The 27,587-nt window shown below is 37.7% G+C and overlaps 1 protein-coding gene across 4 annotated transcripts in view; it reads right to left on the bottom strand.

Annotated features, from left to right (window-relative positions):
* Positions 1–578: 578 nt before the first annotated feature.
* Positions 579–27,587, bottom strand: part of ZCCHC2 (zinc finger CCHC-type containing 2) — a 44,564-nt gene continuing 17,555 nt past the window's right edge. The window contains exons 3-14 of one of the 4 annotated variants that reach the window (XM_080580388.1): positions 26,696–26,772; positions 24,368–24,439; positions 20,992–21,104; positions 18,997–19,091; positions 15,356–15,439; positions 13,564–13,621; positions 10,727–10,862; positions 9,084–9,148; positions 8,111–8,205; positions 5,358–5,486; positions 3,112–4,620; positions 579–2,094 (exon numbers count right to left, since the gene is read on the bottom strand). In XM_080580388.1, the coding sequence (XP_080436514.1) occupies positions 2,027–2,094; positions 3,112–4,620; positions 5,358–5,486; positions 8,111–8,205; positions 9,084–9,148; positions 10,727–10,862; positions 13,564–13,621; positions 15,356–15,439; positions 18,997–19,091; positions 20,992–21,104; positions 24,368–24,439; positions 26,696–26,772 (2,501 nt within the window). In that variant the 3' untranslated portion in view covers positions 579–2,026. Of the gene's footprint in view, positions 2,095–3,111; positions 4,621–5,357; positions 5,487–8,110; positions 8,206–9,083; positions 9,149–10,726; positions 10,866–13,563; positions 13,622–15,355; positions 15,440–18,996; positions 19,092–20,991; positions 21,105–24,367; positions 24,440–26,695; positions 26,773–27,587 lie in introns of all 4 variants that reach the window. The other 3 variants (XM_080580387.1, XM_080580390.1, XM_080580389.1) reach the window with 3 other exon arrangements.

Genomic DNA, 27,587 nt, shown 5'->3' with positions numbered 1-27,587 from the left:
CCACGTTCCCATCCTCTACCCAGAAGCAAAGTACCACTTTTATTTCATTTTTCTCAGCGATAAAGGACAGTACTTGAACACGGGTACTTTTTTTTTCTTTTTTTATTGCTGTTAAGTCAAGGAAAAAGGTTGCATAAAATCCAATCTCTTCTAGAAATATAAGTGACCTTTCCAGTACATTTCAAATATCAAAGTATATGGTAAACATACAAATAAAGAGAAGGTAACATACCTCCTATTTACAGTACAGTATTTTAAATCATAAAATAAGTTCCATAAAGTACAACTGGCAGGTAATTCACAATACAAGTCCATTGGTGGTTTAACACCCTCACTTCAACTCAAACGCAGTTCATTCATTTCAAGTGGTCCAAAAATACCCAGATCAAATAAAAATTTTAATCAAAATAATTTTCATTTACTACTTAAACTTTTTTTTTTTTTTTAAATTAAAGCTTTCATCTACCTCCCTCCCCGTTTCCCCCCCTCCAAGAAAAAAGTTTCAAAATGTACACTGGTGCTATAAATATAAATGCTACCTATGAAGAAATGTAGTAATCAAGCTTTTTTTCTTCAAGTTTTTTTTTTTTTGTTTAGCAATTTATTAGACGGCTGAACCAAAGATTGATTTTATTTCATCCCTCTACCGGACACTGGGCCTTAGTTTAAGAAAAAAGATTTCTGCCATGAACTGTGAGGAATGCCAAACCCTATGGATATACAGTGGTAGTTGTTCATCGGTGTTGAATGCAGCAGTCAAAAAATACACTCATCTTCCAGATAACCTCAGTGCACTTTAGGAAATCAAATATTACCTGGAAGCAATTTAGTACTTATATTGGCTTTTAAAAATAAAATAAAAAATACAGCAGCATTAAACTTACTTACTCATGATACTGACATGATTAATACCATCTTAACACTCATTTCAGTCTTTCACATTATACTGTAATTACGCATAGTGGTAAATTGTTATAAAATAGTGACTTTGCTATTTGGTAGACAGGTTCTAATACTAATACCTGACTATTTTGTAGAAAACCATAGCTTTTGTTCAGTTTGAAATAAAACATTTACATTCTAAGTACAATGCAACACTAATAGTTTAGGAAAAAAATATTCAATCAAGTAATGTTCATTCTGTGTTGACACGATGTAGAATAGCTTTAAAAAAGGAAAAAATGCTGTCAACTTTCATTACAAATGCAAACACACTGAGTACAACATTCATACCATTTTTTTCACCTTTTTTTTTTTTTGCTGAACATACAGGCTAAAAAGCTACAATGGAAGAAAAATCTGTCAATTTAAGCTTGTTCATTTTTAAAAATCTGTTCAAGTCCACACAGTTTCAGCCACTTCCTGCTCTATGTATTTTCATTATTTGGGACTCTCAAGAGCTGTGTATATGTATTTTTAGTAGATATAGTACACACAGTACGGTGTGTTCCTTTGGATTCTCCTAATAGGACGTTTGAACATCTCCCCTCAATTCATGAGCATTAATTTAGAGTAGGGGCAGGGTCTGTATGAACTGCTAAACACTCATGCAAGTCCAACGAATCCACGTGGACAGACAGGGAAAAGAAAATCAAACAGCAGCATAAAGAGGACAGGGAGTGGGAGGGGGAGAAGATTGTGGTGGGGAACATGACCAAGTTTCTTCTTTCACCATATGGCTGCTCCACCAGTGATGTCAGAGGTCAGAGGACTTTTTTTTTTTTTAAATGCAGTAAACATTGCACATGTCTCAAGTCTTCAGTGCAAAAGCATGGTTCGAATGCTCTTTTTGATTGTTTGGCTGTGTGTGTGAATTACATGCATTACGCAAGCCTTTTGTAGAACCAGAAGGAGACCAGGGACTCAGCTTTCTTCTTTTGTATGGAACAGAGGTGCAAAAGCAATGAAAAATTCCAAAAGAATATAAAACCGGGAATGTCCCAAAACACAAGACCACCCCCCCCTCCCACACACACCTTCCCCCAATTTCCCAAGCTTCAGTTTAAGTAGGCAATGTTTACTTGTTTCAGTCTGCAGAATCCAAGGTATCATTGGAAGGGGGAGGGGGAGGTGCGTATCTCAGTCTGTAAGTGCCTAAAACAGGAAAGAGAACTACTAAGTCACTGCTCACAATTAAAATGGATTACAAAACCACTACAAGGTATCAAAATGGACATGCTCTTCAAAAGGCACTATCATCCTCCAGTCCTTTCAAAGTAGGTCCCAAGATTTTATACTATTTTCTTTCAACTGCTCGCTAAAAATGTCAGTTTTTTTAAAAAAAACACAGACAGCAGATATAGGACTTCACCTTTGTTGGAAAAAACGCAGAGAAAAGAAGACCCCACCAAGGCTCGTCTTTCCTGTTCCAGTCCGACCAAACAAGTCAAGTCAGAGTGGGCACAGGCCAAGAACCAGGAGCAGTTCACGTTCCATGTGAACACTGCCTTTTCTCCACTGTTCTGAATGGAGAAAAAAACGGCGCGCAAGACCGAAGCCTTTGATTTTTGGTTCCAATTGGTTTCTGCCTTTTTGCTGCAACTTGTCTGAAAAGTTGAAGCGTATTTCATTTGTGTATTTCACGATGGGGCACAGAGGATGGCTGGTTGTGCAAATGTAAGCTTTACAAAAGTTAAATTATCAAATGGCCACTTCGTTTGCTTTTTTGAGTTCTCCTAAGTTTTAAGGATTCACGTTCACATTATAGACAGTAATGGATATTTTCTACACTTTTTGCCAATAAATTCTCTCCAAAAAACACTGAACAGGAATGGAAAAATTGGAACAACATGCAAATCTCAACATAAAGCCAAAAACAAACCAGTGAAAGGAATGACAAGTTAGAACAGATACAGTTTGAGTTCCCAGCTCTGAATCGTGCCCATTTTCAGCTTCGCGCTGTGAATCCCATTCCCTTGCTCTGTTCTACAAAAATTTCAGGCAGAGATAAGATACTTTGCAGTTTTAGAGCAGGTCACTAATGCACAACCATTTACACAAAACATACACACGCACGCACACCTTTCTGCAAGACCAGAAACAGCACATTCAGTAAGGTAAAGAGAAACTGCTAAACTCAAAAGCAAGTCCGCTGGGAGTTATCATGATTACCTTGTTGACTGGCCTCCATGGATGACTGCTTACAGTCCTGCGCATAGTGTCCACTTACACCACAATTGTAACATGAAACGTTCCCGTTCTTCTTGGGTCCCGACCCATTTGTGTTGGCAACTACGTTAGGTGCTGGATATACAGGATAGAACCTCCCAAATCCTGCCATCTGCTGCATACCATAGTTGGCTTGGCTCCCCATTACCGGGTCATGCATAAGCCCGTTTGCATATGGAGACTGAGGCAGGAAGAAAGGAAGTTGTGTTCCATTGCTTTGATGTGCTTGATTGAGGTAGCTGCCATTGCAAAGGGATGGCAGAGTGAAGAAAGATGGAACTCTGTAGACTTGTCCATGAAGTGGGTTATGATAAAAATAGCTATTAATCTGAAGGCTTCCGTTGGTCCCACAGCTACACCTCCGTCCGCAAGAACCGCAAGGACCAGATCCCAACTGCTGCGGAGGTAACATTGTCCCATTAGTGTTATTGTTTCCAACAGCGTTTATGTAGGATGTGCTGTCGCTCTGTGCAGTGCTGTGTGTTAAAGCAGGGCTCGGGCTAGGGGCAGGGCCTGGCGTGTGTGTAGGTATTGCGGGAGGAACGGTGGACTGCACCTGGCCAACACCTAAACCAGCGGACTGAGGTGGCGAGGAAGTTGCTACAGTGTTTAGCACGTTTGTATTCTGGTTGGGCAACACACTGGTAGCGTGAGGACTGCCTGGCAAAGCATACGAAGCTGGTGGAGGTGGTGGTGCTGCCGTGGAGAGACCAGCTGCTGGAAGAACTACCTTGAGATTGGTAGGCTGAGGGATCGCTCCTGGGTTTCCCTCAATGTGAGGCACCATTTGATTCAGTCCTACCACCTGGGATGCAGGTTTTGTGATGGGATCTGTCGTAGGAACTGGGGATCCTGGGAAACTACCTGGATTGTGGACTGGGATAAAGGCAGTATTTGGTGATCCAATACTTAAGTTTCCTGTCGGCTGCTGCGGTCCATTAACTGTGCAACTTTCTGACGATCCCTGTGGAGAGGGCATTTTCAATCTGTGTATTGCCAAATGCAAAGCAGGGCTACCAGGCTGGACAGAGTGTGGAAGGAAAGTGGATGGGACTGGCAAAGGGGAAGCCATCAGCTCAAGGCGTTTCTCAGGTTCACCAGAAGTCCCCGGGCCCATTCCACCAGGAGGTGAATTCGCAGACTCTCTCACTGGTGAGACAGCAACAGGCGTGGTAACGAGCATTCCCATCGTTTTACCATCTGCAGATATGGGCGGTGGGACAACTGCTTCAGGCTTTTGGGCAGCGCTGTGCATCACACAGTGTAAGGCAGGCATAAAGGAAATGTGTTGGAACTTTGCGTTCAAAGGATCTTCCGAAAGGCTTCCGTTTTCGTTATTCACCGCAGAGATCTGAGCAGACGATTTGTTCATGTTTGATGAACTGACAGCACTGTAGCCTGTAAACCTGGTTGCGTTTTGATTCCCAGAGTCCTCAGAATTGCTATCCGTATCTGTGGAGAAAACAGCGTTTGTCAGAGTCGGAAGAATGTATATGAAACTACATTAACTCTCACCCTGGACTCATTCACCCACATAAAACTACATTTGCCGACACAAATGATAGTTACATCTTCCTGAATTAGAACAACTTTGAGACTATTTTCATTCATCCAGATCAGGGTAGGTCAATCTCAATCACTCGCCTATACCAAACTGCCTAACAAGCTACCGTGTCTTTGACTTGTGAATATCTGCAAATGGGAACGGTGGTACACAGACCACATTAGGAATTTGCATCTACCTTGAAAGATATTAACACAGTTTACTCAAATTTGGAAGGAGTGGCAAATTCAACGGCCATTAAATACAAAGAGAAGAACCTCCCAGAAATGATGGGCATACTTTGATGTAAAACAAGTCAACTTTATGTCAAACATAAAACATTTTTTCCATATACTGTGCTGCTGAACTTAATCAAGAGACCTACATCACTGAAGTCAGAAAATACTGGTATCTTGTATGACATACATGTACGTAGCAATCTAAAACTCAACAGTATGCAAACAGTCATGCTATTTGCAAGAAGCCTTCAAATCATCCAGCCACAAAACTCACAAAACAAAACGTCATCTGTGGCGAGTTCAGAAATGAGAGCAGCTAATAAAACTGAGAAACCAGTTAAAATTAATGCAAGAAAAAGATTAGTCAAGGAATACAGAAGTTCATGCACACTCTCCACAAATCCAACCTCTGTCTTTTTCTTCTTCACTATCAAAGCTTTCCCTCCCATCATGTCGTGGACTAGAAGGAGAACTGTAACTTTCAGACGATGTTTCTCCACATGTATCATGACCAGATCCAGCGTCCAAATTCAGATCTAAAAATAAAAATTGGCATTTTTATTTTTAATCTTAGTATATCGAAGTGAGATTGTTTTGGTTTGCTGATATCACGCTAGTCCAGATTTTTGTTTGTTATACTGTGTTCCTACTTAATTGCATCTGTCCCTTCTAATGTTTTAACGCCGTGCATCAAGGGCTAGTCTTGTACCCCACATATCTGATGACTGAATCCTTCATGTTAAAGAAGGTGACACTGAAAATTCACATTTATGCAGAATAATCAAAAGAATAACCCTTCAAAAGTTTTGTGATGCTTATAAAAAGTGTACTGTAATAATAATTTCCTCTGCATGGTAGCAGTCAATTGTTTCCATTCAAGTAGGTGAAATACTCCTTGGTCACACCAGCAAAGGCAGAAAGCTAACTCAGCAGGCACAGTCCAAACAATACACCTTTTCATCACGAACTGTTCAAGAACAGGCTTTAAGCCAACTGTATCAACAAAATCAGAAAAAGAGGTGAACTACAGATGCGTAAAATTGCTTTCTAAATTTTGAAAGGGATCGTGGGAAACTCATTTGCTGGAAATGGGATTTCAGGGTGGGTTTGGATCCTATTAGTGAAGTCAAGTCTAAGCCAGAATGCTCCGGCTTTCAGGTTCAGCCTCAGAGGTGAAGTAACAAGAGAGATGTGTGCTCTCACAGAATGTAGGCCAGATGCTAGCAACAAGGAAACCCCGATGCGGCAAAACTCTGTTGGAAAAACTCCAGGACAAAACCAGAACTCTTATTTAGGTTACTATTAATTGTTATAAATTTTTAATTTATTTATAATTATTGATTCATTACTGTTACCGCAAATATAACAGGTTGGGATAAGTCATTATAAAGCTGACATAATGTTTTGATTCTTGAAACCATTTTCCCGGCTAGAGAAAACCTATACTGAAACCTATACTTGGTAAAATTATTACATATTCTAAACACTTGTTAAAATATAATGTGAAGTGGAAGTGTCAACCTCACAATGCTGGCAATTGTTCAAAAAGTCCAAAGCACTTATCACAAAATATCAAGTCTTCTAAGTTACAAGTGTAACTAAATGAGGACTCAAAAGCTAAAAATAGGGAGTGAAAAATGGAAGAAAATACGATGCAATTAAGAGCTGCTGACTCAAAAGAGGACATTTCAAACCATGCTTTCAGATACAACGCTAGGGAGACTCAGACGGCTACATGATTTTTTCTTCTTGTAGACTGCATCTCGAAAAGAGTGTATCAGATGACATTTTTATGTTTGTACGCAAACAGGTAGAAAGCTCATCCCTGAAGACTGAATTGCTTCTAAACTCTCTGGGCTGAAGCTTCTTCTTGGAGCAGCATTAACTAGCCATCTCTATCAAGGAGGCAGTTTCACATCTGTGGATTAGTGCATAGTGGGTGAACGCAAAGCACTCCTTTTTAGCATTGCACTGTATCACACAAAATTGCACAGTCTCTGAAAGTTACCATCAGTTCATAAACACTCAGTGTGTTTTGCTTAACAAGAGCAGTAAGCAATCAAACGTATACAAAAAGCTGTCCTGTATATTATTTTTCCTACTTGTACAGCTCTTACCTATAACCTTTTACAAACGTATTGTTTTTGCTAACTTTGTGAACTGTGAATTCTTAAAGTTTCTGTCAGATTTTAATACACTTTTTAGAAGATAACAAAAGCTGCCCATAAAGCACATGACACTAATTCAGATATGGGATCTACCTGGAACTCTCAAAGGTAAGAAGTGATGAGAAGAAAGAATGAAAACTTGTTCAAGACTGTACCCCAAGGAGAAGCATGAGCAAGACAAGGCACTTTGAAAGAGTGCTTTCAACACTTAGGCCAATTAGGTGGTATAGAAAAAGGTAAATTCTTTTTCAACTTTCTGTTGGGAAAACTAAATATGAGAAAGACAAGGATGCAACTGATATTAGGAGGCTGGAAAACATCAAGACATCAAAGTCAATAGGTAACATAGCCCTTCAGAAAATGATAGTAAAACCTGAAGGCTCAACTTACTAAAACAAAAATGATATTTGTGTTGCTTAACACTGACTGATGTATACAAACTCTGGCCCAGACACTAGATTTTGCTGCGTTACCTAAACTTGAAAACCCTGTTAGGGCAGCGTACGCGGTTCTGTGCTCAGTAGTCACCTGGTTTATGCACTACAGTTCACCAAAGGGTCACACCAGAGGGTTTTTATAACGGGTTCCCCATGTGCCACCCCATAGCACTAGCAATCCATGAAACTAGTGATCTGCAAAGGAAATGCTAATGACAAGACGCTGGACTTCCACACACTCAGACTGCTGAATTCCATACAGAAGAAGCCTAACTCTAACTGTTTCTGCAACTACTACTCAAGGCAATTTACGAAGACTTTACTAGAATGTTTCCAGTTTTGCACAAAAGGAGACATACCCTAATTAATTTTATACAAAATACTGTCTAGCACATTTTATCCAGAAAGTCAAAGCACAGACTAGACAGCCAACATGCTGACTTGCACTGAAAGAAACTTCAAATTTGTGATTTCCTCTTCACTGCAGAACAATGAATAAATGGGCAAAACTGGAAATTCTGTTTCTTACAAAGAGCTTAGGAGAAAACATCTTACCTTTTGCTGTCCCTGTACGTATGTGCTGTGATGCTGCAACTCTAACTCCATTAGTCCTGTTATTCAACCGGCAGTCAGTTTTCTTTGCTTTCTCCCTGTGTAAATAATTTTCACGTTTTTTTTTCCCCAAATGCATGAGCACAGATAACCAACCATGTATGAAAACAGAATGCCACTGTAAACAAAGGCAGTAACTCCAGGCCACAAATGTGTATTTAACAGATTTAACAACAAATGTAGATAATGCACTAATAGCCTTTATTTATTTGTTTAATATACCAGTAATTAAACTACCAACAGTGTTACTGAACACTTTGAATAAAGATCTAAAAGAAAACACACAAGAGTTTAAAAAAAAAAAAAAAAGAGGATGCAGCTGATTCTGCAGCCTTTCCTGAAAGCTAACGAATGTTAGTGAAGCCATACCCTAGACTATGGTAAAAGCATCTGGTTACAGAGTAATAAAATGACAAGAAGTCAAGTTGAAACCTTATTAGATAAGGTTGTAAATTTTTTCACTTCCTTACGGTGGAGGATTGTTAAGCCCACAGGAAGTTCTGAAGCCCTCTGATTCACAAATTATCTTCAATAAAACATTTCAGCAAGTTACCACCCACTGTCTGTCCTTACTTGATCTTCACCATTTTCTGGACAGCTTTTCAATTTTTAACTTTCACATAAATATAAAGGGAAAAAAAGGTAATTCTGTATCACTCAACCTGCTTCTGCTCCTTAGTCTGTTTGCTAAATGACAACTGACAATTTTAGGAAAGGAATGCATACAATTACATTCTGTTTATCGCATTACTTCTTTTCAAAAAATAAAAGGTTTTTTTATATAGCCTAGTCTCACAATATGCCAGCTCTTATTCCACGATAGTAAAACAAAGCAGCTAACTGACTGTACGCTCTGTTTATCAGAGTGAATGCACCACACGTCGTTCCTGGATTACTGGTTACGTTGGAAACCTACTTTTCCAGCTGTGGCTTTCCCTTCTTCTTGCTTACTGCAGAGAGACTTCGTTTTTCCCCTGTATGCTAAACAGAAAATACAATAATGCGAGTCATAAAAGATAATTTGTATCATGAAAACAAACAAAAAACCTTAGACTTAAAGGTCTATGAGCCCATGACTAGTGCTGCTCACAGATGCTACAGCCATACAGACAACTATTTGTATGGTGCAATCAGACCTTCAGAATCATGCATATCATCTTGCGTTTATGCTATTATTAGCAAAGGACACAGCGAATTACTACTTCCAAATATTCAGAAGATATCAGTCAAATTATTGCTATAAGTAAGCTGTAAGTCTTTCCATTTGAGGAGAAAACCAAACACTTTTCATCAAATACTCCCTAACAACTCCTTCCTCGAAAAGAAGTTATCTCATCAGAGTTAATCATAAGGCTTAAGGGGCTACAGAACTTTTGATTTAAGTGGAATTATCTGATTGGGAGGGGGAGAAGAGTACATGTGGCAAATTATTTTTACGTTGCAAGTTATATTCACATCTTGACAAAACAGGTACCTGGCCTTGATTGCTGCTAAACTAAACTCTATAAAATACCACCTAGGAGCGTATTAGAAAAAACACAACATCTGCATTTTTCTGTAAGTATATACTAGTTGCTAGTGATATCTCATATTTGGCAAAGCAGTAAAAACTGTGACAACCCAAAAATAGTCTCTGCCTACGCTGTATTTGGAAATCTTCTAAATGAGAAGTAGCTTTTACTCCTTCAGTACATCAATTTTGTCTTGCCTCAAGCTCGCGTACTTCAAGCTTTGATGCAGTCTACCATTTCTGCTTTGAAAACGAATCTCAATTCATTACCCTAGTTTGTGAAATAAGGAAACTTTGGCTTGCCATTCCCCACATAATAATCAATAGCCTAATTCTGCATGTGGAATGAAATCAATATTAAGCAATTCTAACATTCAGGGTTTTTCAAATGAAAACGTGAGCAACCTTCCTTCCCTCAATTTCAGTACCTGAATTTATTTATGAGTAATTATTCCTCCTGACCACACTCATACCGAAATTGACCACCGGAGACAAAAAAAAATAAAAATCTCACACAATGTGTATATATGCATCCAGCTATTAACTTTTTCAATGAAGATTAATACTTAAGTTACTTAGATAATGGAGGTAAGATAGATGAGGGCATGTCTAACCTGTACTCCCTGCTGCGCCGTTCATATAGTTTACTTATTAATACCACGTTGAGTTTGTTGCTTGCAACAACACAAATTCCTTAGGCCTTCTGAAATTCTCTGTTACAGAGAGTTGTAACTTATTGTACAACACGCTACAATAACAGGAAGTTCCTGCTAAGAAATTAACATTAAGACTTTTCTGATTGCACACGTCCTGTTGGGATGTTTTAGCTATAAATTCAAAACAAAATACTTAAACTTCAACAGAGTGGTAAGTGTAAAAATTATGAGGGGTTTTCTAATCAAGGTAGGTCACCTGCAACTTGAACATGGACAATTATCGCTACAATTTTAGCAGTCTTCTTCGTCTTTTATATCTAAATATAATCATGTGTAGAGGACAGTCTCATTTCAGAGTTTCAGAACATTGCTTTAAATGTAAAAACAACACACCTGGTCAAGTAGGTTTGTACAGTGCTCTGGGTGCTGCTGGGCAATACAGCTTTTTCTTCTCCAGTCCATTACCCCATTTTGCTCAGAGTGCTGTATGTTAAGGCTATCCAGTGAAGAACATTTTGCACTACTAGTGCTGCTGAAAGGAAAAAAACAAAAGCTATGCCAACGTGAACAAACTTGTGGGCTTTTCCTACCAACATACACATTTTTACATTGTGTTGGGAAACAGTTATTTTGCTTTCTGAAAACGCTAGAAATTCAAGACATTTTAAAGACAAATTACAGAAGTTCTTGCACACTAAAGTTATAATAACGACCTGAACATACATGGAGTTCCTTTTGAACGTCTACTAGAATTTGATGCAAAAGTCAGAAAAAAAACATTTGGAGAAAACAGCACTTGAGAGAAGAGTTTTCATGGATATTTCTGCACGCAGTCTTTTTGTTCGCTTATATCATACAAGATGTGGGGAAACTTTCCAGAAAGAAATGTATTCTGAATTCATTCTCTTTCTTCCTTATGATTAATGACAAAATTTGTAATTACTATTTCAGAATTCATAACACATACCAGAAAAGGAGCGCATGCCTACTTACAAATCGTGCTGCAGCTGTGTTTATTTGAATTTCAAACTAGTCCTCTTGTTTTATATGTTAACCTTGAGGGCTGCTAGATTTGAGTAGTGCTGGGAAATGAGATTTGCATTCGACATTTTCTGTGGGCCTTATAATGCCTTGCACTGATGCTTCTCTTAGCAGTTGCCAGCCAGTGGCAAGTTTTAGCTAGGTCTGAGAGCGCTTGTCAGTGAAGACTGCTGGACAAACAGTCAGGGGTCTCACAAGGTCAGTAAGGGCACATGGATCTATATAAACTTGTCATCTACCATTCGAAAACATATCCTACTATTCACTGGATGCAAAAAATAAGGGGAAAAAAAAGGAGTTAATACTTTTAACTTCTTATCAAAATACTCATGCTGGAAATTTAAAGCACCTTTTAATTCAGGGCTTTTGTCAAGGTACATGAAAATTACTGTAATATGAGGTGTTAATCAGTTCCCATGATGGCAGAAATCTACCTCACTCCAAAGCAGAAGACATGCTGAAGTTCCAGCAGCTACTTACCAAACACCTCTGCAAGTAAGTGCTCAAACTAATTTAAAAGACATGCAATAGAATATTTAAAAACAAAACAAAACAAAAAAAGCTCAGACAAACGGTGAGAACCCAAGGTGGTCCCTAAATAGAGACGTGACTCCATAATTGTAGAGATCTAAGCAAGGTCACTTTAGAAACTTCTGCCAAATAGGATTAAGTGAAGCTGCTGCTAAATTTGTTGTCATTTCGTATAAGCTGAAATACTGGTAAATATTTATTTCAGATATTCAATCTCATTCCTCCAAGCAAACTTCTGGACCTTTTCAAGAGTAAGGCTGCCATACTTAAATAACAACAGAAAACAGACGGATATAATGTATAAATTTTCCTGAAATGTACCAATGCTGTCTGAGATGAACCATTATTTACTCTAGAAAATTTTGTATACATTTAAAAGAGAAAAGTATCATTCAATGCCATTTCTTTAGAGCCTATAAATAGCAGGCATAGGTTTTAAGGAAGTCTCAGTGTGAACACAGGAGGATTAACAGGCCTTCAGTAATCAAGTGGTAAACACATTTTCCCCTCTTAAGAAGAAAATAACAGCTAGCAAAAAGATTTTCTATCACGAAGATTTGTGGAAAGACCTGTCCCAGTTCATCAAGCTGCTTCTAAAAAAACCACTTTGAAGAGAGATCCTAAACAACAGTCAGTTCTAGTATACTTTATTATAAGAGTAAGTATACTTAAGTCTATATTATAAGAGTAAGAAAAAAAAAAACTAATTCTTTTGGATTGATAACTGTATGTTAATAAGCTTGGATTGAGCTCTTATGACTTCATAGTAGTTTTCTAACCACTGGCATAATCAAAGATTTTGTTAAGATGCCATTCTCTTCTTGGACAAATTTAAGTTGAGAGTAACTTAGGAGGGTTAAAAACAAAAACAAAATGAAACCAAATCACTAAGTTGTCCAATCAGTAATTTCACAACAATCTTGTTGGTTAAGATTCACAAAACTTTGACAAATGGTTTTGCACTACGATTGTTTGTTAATTATTGTAATTTCAAGTAAATCTTTCCCCTGAGATAAATACATCTTACAGATAACGTAACAGTTAAACACAGAACAAAATTGCAAACCACAAGAAAAACTCTATTCGTTTTTTCCCGTTAATATAGTTAAAATACTGCACAACTATGCGCAAACATCTCCAAAGATTCTGGTTAAGATACATTAACAAGTGAATGGACTTAAATAAACAAGGTATACAAGCTCTAGCTGCTAAACAAGGGAAAGAATGGGCTACCTTCTCCGCTAAGATCATCTTTGAAACTATTGAAGAAAAGCTGAGAATCAACAGCACTGGAAGTTTCCGTATATGCATGTGTGCATGCACAAGGGAAAGAAAATATAAAATATATATTGATATTACCCAGACTATAAACAAAATCAAAATATCAACTTAAACAGAAGACTAACAAAATTTGTGTAAGAAGAGAATTCCAAATGACCTATACCTACAGATTCAGAAACACAATCTTTTATAATATTTTTAGTAGAGTTTTAATACAGAACTTGTCCATGTTACATAGACCTTTCTAATACAGATTAAGCTAATCGGAGAAACAACCAACTGAACAAGCTTTTATCTAGAAGGAAAAATATACTACCAAAGCACTAACAAATGAAGTTCAGAAAGGTAGCATGGGCACATTACATCCTGGTACCTACTTGGCAACAGGACTTTTTCCATTATGTTTCTTGTGGACTGTTGTGTGTTGCATTACATCTGGAAAAAAAAAAAGGCAAAAGGCATGATTCCAATAGCAGTTATTTTCTCGTTTAGATCAATCCAGAAAATTCATCTTTCCATCACTACCCGACACACTGGAAGACATCTCCATTAAATATACTAGACTGAATTTACAGTGGTGAAATTAACAGATGTTGCATAGAGGACAGATCAGTTTGTACAGACAGTAGAATCAAGACTCTTTACCTTCAATTTCACAAAAGAATGAAACAGAGAAATAGGAAGCATTAACAACCCTCTGTTTGCTCACCTCTAGATTTAGTCATAAGGACTAAATGTGTGATTGAGTATTGTCCAGTATGAAAGGGATGAAAAGAAGAAAGTGAATTAAGTCAGAAAAGTTCAGAATTCTGTAATTCTTTTTTTGGCTACTAAAATGAATCTCAAAATTCCATGTCATTCACAAGTTCTGAATAGTGAATGAAGGTAAGTCTTACACAGAAGAATTGCATTCTGACCCTCAGAAATTTCACTGTGCATGTAAAGCTTTACTGATAACATGAGACAGAAAAAGAGATACCGCCTCAAACAAGAAACAAGAACCTTGGATTCGTGGTCTGCCCATTTCTTTAAAACAATGGTTGAACTTTAACAAAAACAAGTTTTTTTTTCAATTGCAACTAGCCTTCTTGGTAGCCATCATTGGGCCTGAACTCCTGTCAATGCAACACAGAAGTCCAAATGACGACTTGAAAAAAAATAATTCAATTTTAAAACTTCTGGTAGCACTTATTAAAATGGCACACAAGGTGTTCTGCATTGCATTTGTAGCTTCATCGGTTGAACAAATTCCTTTTAAGGACAGTATATAAAACTTCTTGAGCTGTTTTTGAATATACTGTAAATTTACTTGGTGTATTCTGAACTCTACAGAAGAATATAACAAAACAATCTTAAATAAGAAAAGTCTGTCTGAACTGCATATGTGGATTACTGATTGCACATAAGATCAACTACAAGCTTATTAGTTATTAGCATGTAAGAGGATAAGAGCGGTGCCTTTCTGCGAAAGCTAGTACATCTGTGCATGTTCACCTATCAGCCCCATTTCTCATCCTTTCCACCTACCAGAAAGTTCTACTTGCTCATTACTCAAAGCAATGTGAAACTGGCTTGACATTCATTACAGAATGAAATTACTGACCAGCCACTAGACTGCTGCTTCCATTTGTGAACTGTTTCCTGAGGTATTTGGAAAACACCAGCTTTGAGACTGTAATCAATATTCACTACAGTCCCAAACAGTTAAAATCCTTATTAACTGGCCAGAGTATAAAAGCAGTGTAAGTTAAGAGGAAAAACTTCAATATCCTTTCTGTGTAAAACTAAAATCTAGACAAATTTGACACATTTATAGCAAAACAAGCTGCTGCATTCAACTTGTAACCCAAATAACTGAAGAATAGGTAAAAACATGAAAAGCTGCAAACAAACTTGGCTCAAGTAAATCGTGGAGTATTTCTTCCTGTTTCCTCAACACAGCCGTGAACTTCTGCCTCCAAGCTGTCTATGAACAATCCCACTTCTTGGATTATATAGCAACCCTCTAAGGAAACTGTAGGATGTATACAACGACTCTTCATTTATATAGCACATTTCATCCAAATCTCTCAGCTTTGTACCAATAAAGAAATTGGTCAACTGCATGATTTCCAGAACTGAGTGTGGTAAATTTTCTCAGAGAAGAACCACCTTTAAGTACACAACTACCTTCCTCCTGACTTGAAGCTTCTGAACTGTCCTCCTTGAAGTGTTCTGGTGCTTTAACCGTCTTCAAAGAGGGTTGTAAGTTACCTGCAGAGAATAAAGTTCACGTAGTAACTTTATAGATCTTGAACAACTAGACAGTTCCTGAGTTCTTGCACTAAACTGGAAGCTAGGGAAATGGAAGACTGAACTTTCTGGTTTGCATGTGGCAATAATTTGAACATCGTCTCCTTCAAAGCAGGCCATCTCCAAGAACAGAGGCTCTATGGAGATGCTTTTATTTTGAAGAAAAATGTGTGCAAAACAATTTTAAAGCTATGGTAAAATTTCAAAAGCTTTGGATTGTGATTAAATTATGAATATTTCTATCGTATTGCACATCAGATTTTTCATAAATAATATTTTCTGTTTCAGCAGGAAATAGCAGGAGACCAACTACAGTTACTAAAATTTTTACACAATAAGTTACACTCCACTGTTAAATCGTTCACCTGTCAAAGGAGACTTAATTTGGGCTGAAATCGTCTAGTGCCCTTAACACAGTCTTGATGCATCATTTTTGCCTTGTTATGCCAGACGAGGTAACAAAAAGTGGCAATAATATTTACAGTTTTGTTGCAAAAATACCAGCGCCCCACTCTGAAAGAAAACTAAGTTCAGCAATGAATTTAACTCTAGGAGTCGACTCTTTTCCTCTCAAAAAGTTCCAAGTTAGCGCAGGTAACAGCATCTGAAAGCTGCTGTTCAAGGTCTTGAAGTATTGATGGGAAGATCTTCCTGAGTATTGTTTGCATTGAACATACTAAACCCCAAGAGATCGTGTTTGAATGAAGTCTACTGGGATCAAAAATTTACCCCAGCCTGAAGAGGTGTCTAAAATAACTGATGTTATGAACCAGAAGAGAGCTAATTGATTCCCTCCTTAATGGAACTGTGACAGCATAGATAATGACGCTTACTGAACATGTTATTCAGTGTGAGATCTCAACTATTATTTAAGGTATAAAGATCCTCCACTGAATTGACAAGTTATTTCCACAAAGGTTTTACTAAAATCATACCTATAGCATTTAAGTACTTCAGAGAGTATTTTTATATTTCTGTGAATGGACATTGTATCCCCAGATCTAAAAAATGACTGAAGACCAATGTAAGCCACAGTAACTTTCTGTAATTCATTCTGCACATTTGAGTTAAGAAAAATCTCATCCCAGTTCTCAAACACATGCTTCTTCCCTCTCCCCCAGCACTGTCACCATACTCAAAATATGCCACCATGGCCTAAATTGTAATTGTAAATACTTAGCAGGATTTCAGGCTTCCCAAACACGAAATTTAGAAAAACACAGTGGCCAGCAATAAAAAACAAACAAAAAACTCAAAAAAGAGCAGGATGAGTACTTCTGTCTTAGCACAGAACGTATTAGTCTGCTCTACAGTAAATGTGATGGTGAACCTGAACCATCCCAGAGGAGTTATCCAGTCTCCCTTATCAACAGATAAACAACTACACTTAAATGTATCATGCTATTTGTCTTCATCAAAGCTTTCCTTACTATCTATCCCAATGTCAGGGCCCTGAACCACACCAGTGATCTTTACAGCCTCTTCTGTCCTCCCAAGGACCACACCTGCCTGCGTTCGAGACCAGCTCTGGTACAGGGCAGTTATGCAATCTCGGGTGAGACTGCTGGGAATGAGCTGGGAGACGCCTCGTGCAGGGCCTCCATCCTTGGGCTCAGGAGCCACATTCAAGCTCAGGTCTTTGCCAGGGCTATGCTGCAGCCGTGCCTGGGCCTAGCCACGTCTCGCTGATCCTGTTCTTAACCCTGACCCACTGACTTTTCTGCCCTGACCTCAGACATGACTCACTGCTACCGACTTCTCTGGTAATCACCAGACTCTTGCCTGTCCCTGAGCCTAATCCTCCTCACAGCAAGTTAAGCCCATTACAAGTTTTCTCTCCTCTCTGCTAAACGATGAAGTTCCTCATCCTTTCTATCTGTCATGCATTTTAGATCTGACAAATCCTCATGACCTTTCATCTAGCCTATATGCACATATATACACATTTTTGTTTGTTTTTATTACAAATTATCTCCCATTTATGATCACACTATAATCTGTAAGGCATTGTCCTGCAGAATTAATGTTTTAATCTACCAACAACCCTGCAGATCATTTCTGTCCTGCACTCATGCAGTTGAGTCTACTATGATGGGACCTAGCACTGGTTCTTTTTCAGTGCATTTCTACAATTTGTGAAGATCATTTTAAATTATAATAATGTACAACAACATACCGACAACTTTTTCCCACCTAGATGTAGCCTATAGACTAATACATGCAAATCCTATGTAGTGTGTCCATCATTAATGTGGATCTTTCTGGACCTTGGAACTTCCTTCCTCCCCATGCAGCTCTTCATTACAAGAGAGTTGTCAGAATTTTTCACAGCAATAAATTCCAGCCAATTTCACAATCATCCTGGACCTCATTAGTTTAACTGATATATGAAACTTACATATAAGAATGTCCTAACTGTTACTAAAAAAAAAAAAAAATTCAAAACCACAAATAACATCTTCAGCTTCTCCCATAATAACAAGGCCCTATCTGATCATAGAAAGAACACATCTGATACACCACATGTATCGTCTCAGATTTGTGTTAACTGTCATCCCTTTATTTTCTTTCGAGTGCTCACAAGCACTCTGTTCAAAAACTCTGACTTATTCCTTACTAAGATCTTCTGCAACTTCTTAGGCTACGGTCTCACAGTCAGTACTGTAACTGTCATGGTGTATAACATGCACTGAAAGAAGAAAAGATTCAATAGAAACAAAGAGCACATCTTAAGGCAGCCATACAGAGAAGCTAAGCTTGGGTCACACCGTTTATAATACAGAAGTGCCAGGTCCACCAAGGAAATATCAGCAACGCAAATGCTCTGAACAAGTTTCTTTAAGATCTGAAGTCAGAGCCATCCTACTATTTACATACTATGTATCCAAACCAAATCTTAGTTTAAATATCAAGACAAACTCTACAAAATCTACAAAAGAAACCAAATAAATAACATGCAGTTTTTTGGGGTCAGTGCAGCAGGCTTTTTGTTCCCATGTTTACAACAGCCTCATCATTCATTTTCACAGGATTCATAAGAAAGGTAGCAGTAGCTTTAATAAAAAAGCATGCTTTTTAAAAACCTGTTTGAAGTCTTGAAGCTTTAAAGAAGTTTTTGAATGGCCAAAAGTATTTGGCTGCATTTCTATTCAATACCACTTGTCCTACTGCTGAAGTGCTAGTGAGGTCAGGGAATTCTGGCCCGTTTTCAGATTTCTTATAAGGATAAAGTCCCAAAGTGTTGCACGTGCTCAATTTATTTTTACCTATTTTAGCAGCATGATGGTACAGAGAAGAAAGAAAGAAAAGAACACAAGCTGATGCTTCACAGCACATTCCCACTGTCAAAAGCGTATGTGTCTGCTGAAAACAACTATTCATTGGCAGTGAGTTCAAGTATGACCAGTAGAATACAATGTAACATGAATACGTAATTAAAAAACATAATTAGGCATGACAGGAAGAATCATTTTTTATAGACTTTTTGTTATATAGAACAGTATTAAGATATTTCTTACTGTGAGTGTGCAAAGATTCTGATGAAATTGATTGGAAGAAGTTGTATACTCTCTGATTCTGCAGAAAAGCTTGTGATGTATTTGAAAATAGCTGCCTGAAATTTAAGTGAAATTTTGTTAAACTGTAAGTAATATTTCATAGGAAGAATAGAAAAGTACCATTTAAGAGCAAATTAGGTAGTTCTTAAAAAGACTAAACACTTTAACTTGCAAACTTGGACACTGAGCATACAGAAGATTAAAGGCTACTTCAGAGCTTTGTTGTTCAGTCCTTGTGTTCAGTCCTAATTGGAGTACAGCCAGTAAAAGAAATTGGTATGATGGATTTTTTTAAAATTAAAAACGTACGTGCTTTTGAGCCACCCTAATTCAAATATTTTCGCCACCTGTAACATTATCAGGCAGGAGCTTGGACAGATTCAAAAAAGCACTGAACCTTAAGTTTTAACTTTTTTCCTCAACTTCTTTTTTTTCCAAAGCAATGCACCTACTTGTTAAATACACTTATTTGATTAAATACAAAGTTGAATTCACTTATAAAGACAGTGTTTGAATTTCATAATTATCTCCAAGAGAAAGGGTGGGATTCTCAAAATTGCTCAGCACTGTTCTGAATCTGTTCCCAAGAGTTCAATGACTTCCTATAGCTTCAGACAAGAAAACAGTCCAAGAATAAATATTTTAAGTCTCACAACAGCTTTCCAGCTTTTGCTTGCCAGCACTACAGTTCTACTATTTTTTTTTTGGAGGGGGGGTAAAGGCAATAAAAAATTTTTTTGGCCAACCAAGCACGTACTTAAGACACCTAAATACACATTTCTGCTTAACTGACACTGTAAGAAATTTTTTTTTTACGAAGTAATGCTATTGTCAAGATTATTCACATGGTCATTTAGCATAGTCACAACTTCATTTATAAATAGTAATTACAACTCCATACTACATCATGGTTCGATATACTGAAAATATATCCTCAGTGTGTTTGTAATTATTCTGCAGTTAGGCTTTACACCTCTTCTGTACTGCAGATACTTACCAATCGACCAATATTTAAAAACATGATGCTTATTACTCAAAACTGACCTAGTTTTTACCTTGAACATCAAGCCAATAAAAGCCAAATAATGGTACAGATCAAAATAAAAGAAAATTGGGAAGGAGAGGGGAAGGGGAAGGTTGAGGCATGCAGCAGCTCTGTATCTTCTGTAGCTAAGCTATTGAGACAAAACCCTGAGATGTAAGAAGCTTGGACTCGAGTACTCATCTGCAGTATTCAGAGCAGGAGCTTGACAAGCAGTGCCTGATTACTTCAGCAAGTGTCTCAAGACACACTTGGCCTAACCTGATTAATAGTTTTAAGTTACTTTGAATAAGGTTGAACAACCCTGACAGAAAAGAACAAACCTAACAAGGTACCTATAGCAAATAAAAAGAACAAGGGAGGCATATTCAAATTCATACTGCTTTTCTGAGGTACAGGATTTAATCAAAATGGTCCACAGCTCAGCAAGCACTCTCATAACTAGATAACAGGTTATGAGGTATCCGCCCTTTTCTTACAAATGTGTAAACTGCATTTTATTTTATAGATACGCTTCATTGTTACTGTTTATTCATTTCCAAATTCTGTTGTGTCACTCTATCGTGATTTAGAATCAGAAAATAGCACTTTGCGTTATTTAGAAAAATTAAAAAGTATGTCTTTGTACAATGGAGATAAGGCCCTCCTCCCTAAAGTACCAATCATTGCTAAACAATGTTGTCCCACACTAATACTTTCTTAATTGGATGATTACTCCTTAATAAGTCCACACCACTGAAGTTTGAAAGTAGACTCTCATTTTCAAGAAAAAAGATATATTTCATCATTGCCTTCCCTTCTTCTTCATAAATTGCATTTACACAGCAGAATTTACACTGTCCCTAGCAGTCATCTAGTTTGATTGCAATCCCTTTTCAGATAATGCATTTCAGGTTATTTGCTAGAATTCTCACCTGATTATGGGCTCAAGATCAGCATGCCTTCGCTCTTCCCTCTTCTGAAAACCCTGATTTAGTGCTCTTAAAATAGTCTTGTCAAATGCTTCAGAAGACAATTCCTTTGGAAGCTGAGAAAAAGGTTAAAAATGTCAATTACTCATTTCTCATCTTAAGATTATCTTTGTTCATCATCAGTCTTTATACTTTTTGTTATCAACAGGAAACTCTACTGTTCCAACTTGAATAAAGTAATTTGCAGACGAAGTACAACAAATTATCATAATTTAATTTTGGTAGAGAAACACTTTGCTGTAAATTCTCCTATCAAGTCTAGGTGTATGAAGCTCTAAAGCTGTCTTTAAAAGAAGATGTAGATTCAGAAATTTACTGATGTTCTTTCTCAGAATAATTTACATCCTTTTTCAATTTCTTTCTTTAAAGGTTTCACACAAAAAAAGTAGGTCTGAAAATAACAACAACAAAAAATACCAGGGAGGACGACGAGCACTGTACTCACTATCATTATTTCACTAGATTAAATTATTTCAAAGAAAGAGTAGAAATGACCATTTAAAGTTACATAATGCACTGGGTTTCAGCAGGCAATACTGAGATCACTCAATAGCAAGTCCTTTTCCAGTTGCTATTACCACCAAAGCTTCTTATGAAAATTCATTCTATTTCCAATGCCAGTATCACAAAGTGATACTTCTGATGTTCTAGTGCAGAATGTAAAATTCTTGCTACCAAGGAGCTGTCAATTTTAAATGAAAAATTTTCCCTAGAACAAAATTTTCTCACATTTGTAACTTCCAGAACGATGTCCTACAGTATATGAAAGGCTGGTGAAATTAGTTAATTTATTTAGAAAAAATAATAAAAGTATTTTTTTTTAATTTTGGTACAGTTAAAAGAAAACAGCCACAGCAGATATGCTTTCTCCTAAACTTAAAAGCTATTGCTGATCTGGTTTACATCTACCATCAGTTTTGATCAACAACACTAAGCAACTTATACTATAGCGGCATCCTCCTCTCATATATCTGTAATATGCCCAATCCAGAGCGCCAGCTGGATATACCATGCTGCTAGTGGTATAACAGCAAAGCACTAAGTAATTCTTTCACTGATTGAAGTGCTACTAATAAACAGACACTATGTCTAATGTAGATAATTGCTGGGTAACATGCAAAAATAGGAACTTCTGGAATTCAGATAGACAGATACTGTTAGTATTAGTACAACGCCATAGCACCTGAAGTGCATTAGATACGAAAACAGACAGAAATGCTTCTGAACAGAAAGTAGGTTTTCTGAACACTTTGGCTTTAATATGTGTTACTGAGTATCTCTGACTGAAGAATTTGTCAGTATTAAACAAATGGTTTACTCATGCTACTCCAAAAGCATGGGGAGGTGCAAACTTCCTGTCACAATGTTCTGTATATAATTTTGCCTCAAGAAACAGCCACAACTTTTTTTTCCTTTAAAGCTTTCATTAAAAGGGATTCAAATCCTCTTGTAGATTAAGATTCAGAGTTATACAAACCAAAGTGTAGGTGCTTACTATCTTAACTCCAGGTAATGAGATAGCCTTGTTACCACAAGCATGTTAGTCCTTCCACATATGTGGGTAACTTCCTACACACAAATAACTTCTTATGCTTATCACCCAAGAGAAGGTGCTCTTCAAATAAAAGGAAAAGTTACCCCATTTACTACACCTCAGCTTTTCTCATCAATGCTGCTACTCTGTAACAAGTTTTATACAATTATCTTACTCCTACCACCCACAAACTTGTAATTTCCTATCAAGTAGTTTGCCCATTCCTTTCTGCCCTAGGAAACAGAGCGTACTACTTAACAATGCTATGCAGACTGGAAATGAGAATAACAGAAAGCCAGAATGCAACGACGGGTGAACTTGACAGCATTCATACTTCCATGGTGCTTTTTAAAGCAAGACAAATTCCTCCTATTGTGTTTAACAATTTCCTTTCTTCTGCTGGCTATCAAACCAATAGAAACCAAAATGCTTTTTCAGCTGCGCACATTCTCCACAGAGCCACCACTGCAAGCTTGTAACAGCTTTTAGTTATCTCCCTCCCGCCCTGCCATCTTCTATATATCCAGACTCCGCCAGAGCCAGAGCAATCAGCCAGCACACGGAACATTCCACGTCTGAAGAGCTGCCCATCAGTCCGACTCAACAGCTCTACAAATGAACATTTTGGATCCTGTTTGCCTGACTCCTCCTTGCAGTGAGTAGGTACTAGAAGGTCCATTTCAGAAGCCGGTGTGTTTCTTTACTTTGCAGGTAGGAGAACATGAGGCATGCAGTTCAGCACTCATCCCATGAGCTGCAGAGGATCTCATACGACAACCCTGCTTTTAAGGTTCTCTTCATGAATAGAGGGATTTCATGGACACGCTGTCCACAACTAGATATTCCACCCATAATTCAAACCCTCACAAATCAAGCTGTGGGAACTCTCAGAACTAGATATCCCAACTGGATTACAGCAGCAGCAAATACTCTCCTTCATTTTTATAACACTAGAAAACACCGTTTTGATAACAAACGGTGAACAAGACTGTGGCCTTTGTACAGTAACAGGTGTTCCACTTGCAATTAACACCGCAGTAAGAGCTTCAGATGCTATCGAAACATGCCTAAAACAGAGCTCTCCTTAGTACCCTGAACGGTGAGGAGTTTAAATATAGAATTTCCCAGAACAGACAGAACCCCAAATATTAGGCACTGACAATGAAACACACAGTTCAAGGTCATCACACTCTGGGGATCCACATGTTGTCTCTGCACACGAATACATTCCCTGCTTTGGGAGGAGGGAGAGGGGCTTAGAGAATATCTACTTCTTGTAAACATACACGTGCACGCATAAGCAGTTTGTAGAGTTTCTCAAGTTTAACTCCTGACAGTAAATATGCCTGCCTTTGTTCTGCTGAAGAATACAACAGTAAGATTAAAAGCTGTTATGCTCGTGGATCTGCATCATTAATTAAAATAAAAAAATATATATTCTTAAGGTTATTCTAATAGGGTACAAATTAGCAAATTAGCAGTGCTTGCCCCTATATATTAATTCTGTGGGTATGTTGTACAGTCAATTTTAAGGCAGCTCAGTTAAAGCTGCCAGACAAGTTTGAGTCATTTGAAACTCCTCAAACTTTCTGTTGAACTTCTTCATCTGTCAAGTTGCTCCACCACAATAAACATAATTTAAATGGTTAATAAAATTCTGTAGTAAAAAAGCCGGTAGCCTGCTTTTGTTTTTGTAATTACATCCTAGAAATCACAGATCTCCTAAACTACATCTGAAGTTACAAATCTGATGTATAAACACTACTTTTGTATTTCAATACATACTTTTAGCAGGAATTCCTGAAGCTCCTGGTGTGTTTTTGTTACACATGTTACCGAAAGATCGGACCAGGTTACCTGAATAATGAAAGAGAAGAGAATGAGTAAAGTTTCTTTTTTCCAAAGATCATACCAGTTAGTCAACTTCAACATTTTTATTGAGATCATCAGACTTCACATTAGCAGCTAAGTAAATACCAGGCAAAATAGAGATAACAGTGTACCTTTTAGAGACGTACACTAATTTTGAGTGCACATTTTGAGATCATTTTAATGTTATTTGTGGCTAAAAGCAATATGAACAAATTCAGGTCAATGCAATCAAGTCCCTGAAGATTACTTAGTGACTCCAAAATAAGCCAGGCAGAAGGCTGTGTAATTACAGGATTTCTATCAAACAGTCGTCATTAACTTCAAAAAACAGAGCGAAGAACTATAGGTCAGATATACTGGATTTTGTTCTTGCTGCCATTATCATTAGTCAATAAATAAATGAACAAAAATCTTTCTGCTTCTCTTGCATATAAAATAATTTTATCTGCCTCAGGTTTGATACTAATATGGTCATACTAAACTTCTCGTAGGATACAATTCATAAAAAATATTGCAAGTTACTAAAGAAGTTACTTGAGTATGACAGCATATTGGTATATGCTATCAAATGTTCAATAGCTTATTGTTCTGACACAACATGCAAGCATTAAAACAGCACCTTCACGTGCATATTTTGAGAAAAAAGCAGCTTGGTTAGATGAGTGCTGCCTGGCTTTTAGTCAACCTCTGTGCTTAAGATTCCCATTACATGCATGGGAAGATTCTGTGTAATGGGAGCAGACAAGGCAATTATAAACATTAATTTACTCCAAAGAGCAGACAGGAAAATGTCAACCACCAACTGCCTTCATCTTAGTCCACTGAAATGCCAGCTACTGTTGGTGACCTTGGTTGGGAAGCCATGACTGTAAATTGCTGTTAAAACCTTAAGAAGCAGTGTCTGGGCAAGCATAAAATGATCCACAGTGAGGAACACGGTATATACCTGCACAGATGAGGAGAGGAAACTGTTTTCTAAAAGAACTGAGGTGGAGGAGATTCAAGCTTACTCAAATACTTCCCAGAATATCTCCAAACATTCCCCCTTTAACAAAGAAATTCAAAACCACTGTCAAATCCATCTACATGCTGAACTTCTAAAATAGTTTTGTGATTTTAAATATTAATAATCCATATGGGCATTCTGTATGAACCTCCTGTATCTACTATTGCATTTTACTTAGTACCTAGTTCACAGACTATTTGGCCAAAATATCAATGACAAGGCTGAAATACTTGGGCAAGTTAATCTAAGAATTGAAGGCTAAATTCTATATTAACGTCCTCTGCAAAAGAAGAGTGTTTTTTTTGTTTTGGTTTCATTTTTTGATTGTTTTTTTCCTCCAAATTTCAGCTTCAGACACGTCCAACATCAAACCTCTTTTTACCTCTTCAAAGAGCTCCCATGACGCACATCAAATGACCAATTACATTAGTTATAATGTTTGATCTACAGCATTCTTTTGTTTGGGGAAAAATGCTAAGACCAAATCTGGTATACCAGATCTGCATCTACTGACCAAATGACTCATGTTAGTCAATCCTTGCTAAGAAAATTATGACTTCGACTCAACCAGAATATCACCGCCAACAGCCTTAGCAGCTATTATTTAAACACCTACAGCCTTTAATAGCAGACTTCAATACTGAAAGCTTCTTTTCCAAAGTAGTGTGAAGTAGTGTTTCAGTTTTGCTTAAAATTCACTTTTGATTGTTTGATATGTTGCCTCTGGTTATTATTATACATGAAGACTATACTAGGAAGGCCTTCAAATTTATTAGCATCATTTTAGTTTGTTTTTTTCAGTAAATGAAAAAACAAACACCCAAGCCACAAAAAAACAGTTTTGTCATTCACGAATGATATCTAAGATGAATATATGACTCCAAGTAATACGTAGCTGCAGACAAGAACTGTACTTCTTTGTCACTCGAGCAAACAATCAGCTAGTTTTAGAATTCTTTGCAACGCTTGCCCCAAAACAGCATAGGCCAAGTTTACTGAAGTAACGTCACACTCAACCGCTGCTGGTGTTTTACACTTTCCCATCTTATGCCCACAATTACATAAAAAAAACCTGCTCTGCACACCGAATCCAAAAGAATTACAGGGTAATACCAGGAATCTCTGAAGAGCCTCATGTAATTAAAAATGGTCTCTGAGCAGGTATTTGAAACAAGCTGTATACCTCTACAATAGATATCATGAAGATACCAACGTTCCAGGGGTTATTTGCTTACTTTGAATGTGTACTCCAAATGTTTGTCAGCCCTTTTTCTTGGTACTCCTTTCAGGGTTATCTTCTCAATGTGCACAGCTGAAAGAAAAACAGTTTATCGTGCATACTAAAATTATAGTTTGAAAACATACCTACTTACCTAGCCACTCTGAGAACTGCCATACATTATTTACTGACTCACATAACCCAGCTCCCTCTCAGAAGCTATTTTACCGTAACTAACTGCAGGGGGCAGGTGGAACCTTGTTCTCTACAAAGCGTTTCTCAGACCTGACCACAACCCTTTAATTGCAGATCACAGGAATCTGGGCATTAACCAAGAGGTTACTTGAACCTAAAGTCACATAAACACACCGTTAACCACTGAGTGAAAAGGCAATGAAAATTGATCAAGTTGCTTCTTTATTCCAAGAAGTAATGAGCGCTGAAAAAGAACAGTGACAGTGTCTTCTACATCTGTTTCTGAAATGTCAAGTAGTAGCGAGAGAAAACTGAATTCCACATTTCTGAAAGGCATTTAGGTGGAAGAAACACTTGGTGAAGGAGTAAAGGAGTCAGAAGTGAGTATCAGCAAACTGGAAATCATAGAATCACAGAATGGTTTGGGTTGGAAGGGACATTAAACCCCCCCTGCCATGGGCAGGGACACCTCCCACCACACCAGGTTGCCCAAAGCCCCAGCCAGCCTGGCCTTGAACACTCCGAGGGATGGGGCATCCACAGCTTCGCTGGGCAGCTTGTGCCAGGGCCTCACCACCCTCTGAGTAAAGAATTTATTCCTAATATCTAATTTAAATCTACCCTATTTTAGTTTAAAGTCATTCCTCCTTGTCCTATCAGTACACCCCCTGGCAAAGAGTCCCTCCCCAGCTCTCCTGAGCCCCCTTTAGGTA

Source organism: Anser brachyrhynchus, assembly GCF_964034855.1.
Source record: "Anser brachyrhynchus genome assembly, chromosome: 2".
In the NCBI taxonomy this organism is placed as follows: domain Eukaryota; kingdom Metazoa; phylum Chordata; class Aves; order Anseriformes; family Anatidae; genus Anser; species Anser brachyrhynchus.
This window is presented reverse-complemented; position numbering and strand designations above follow the sequence as displayed.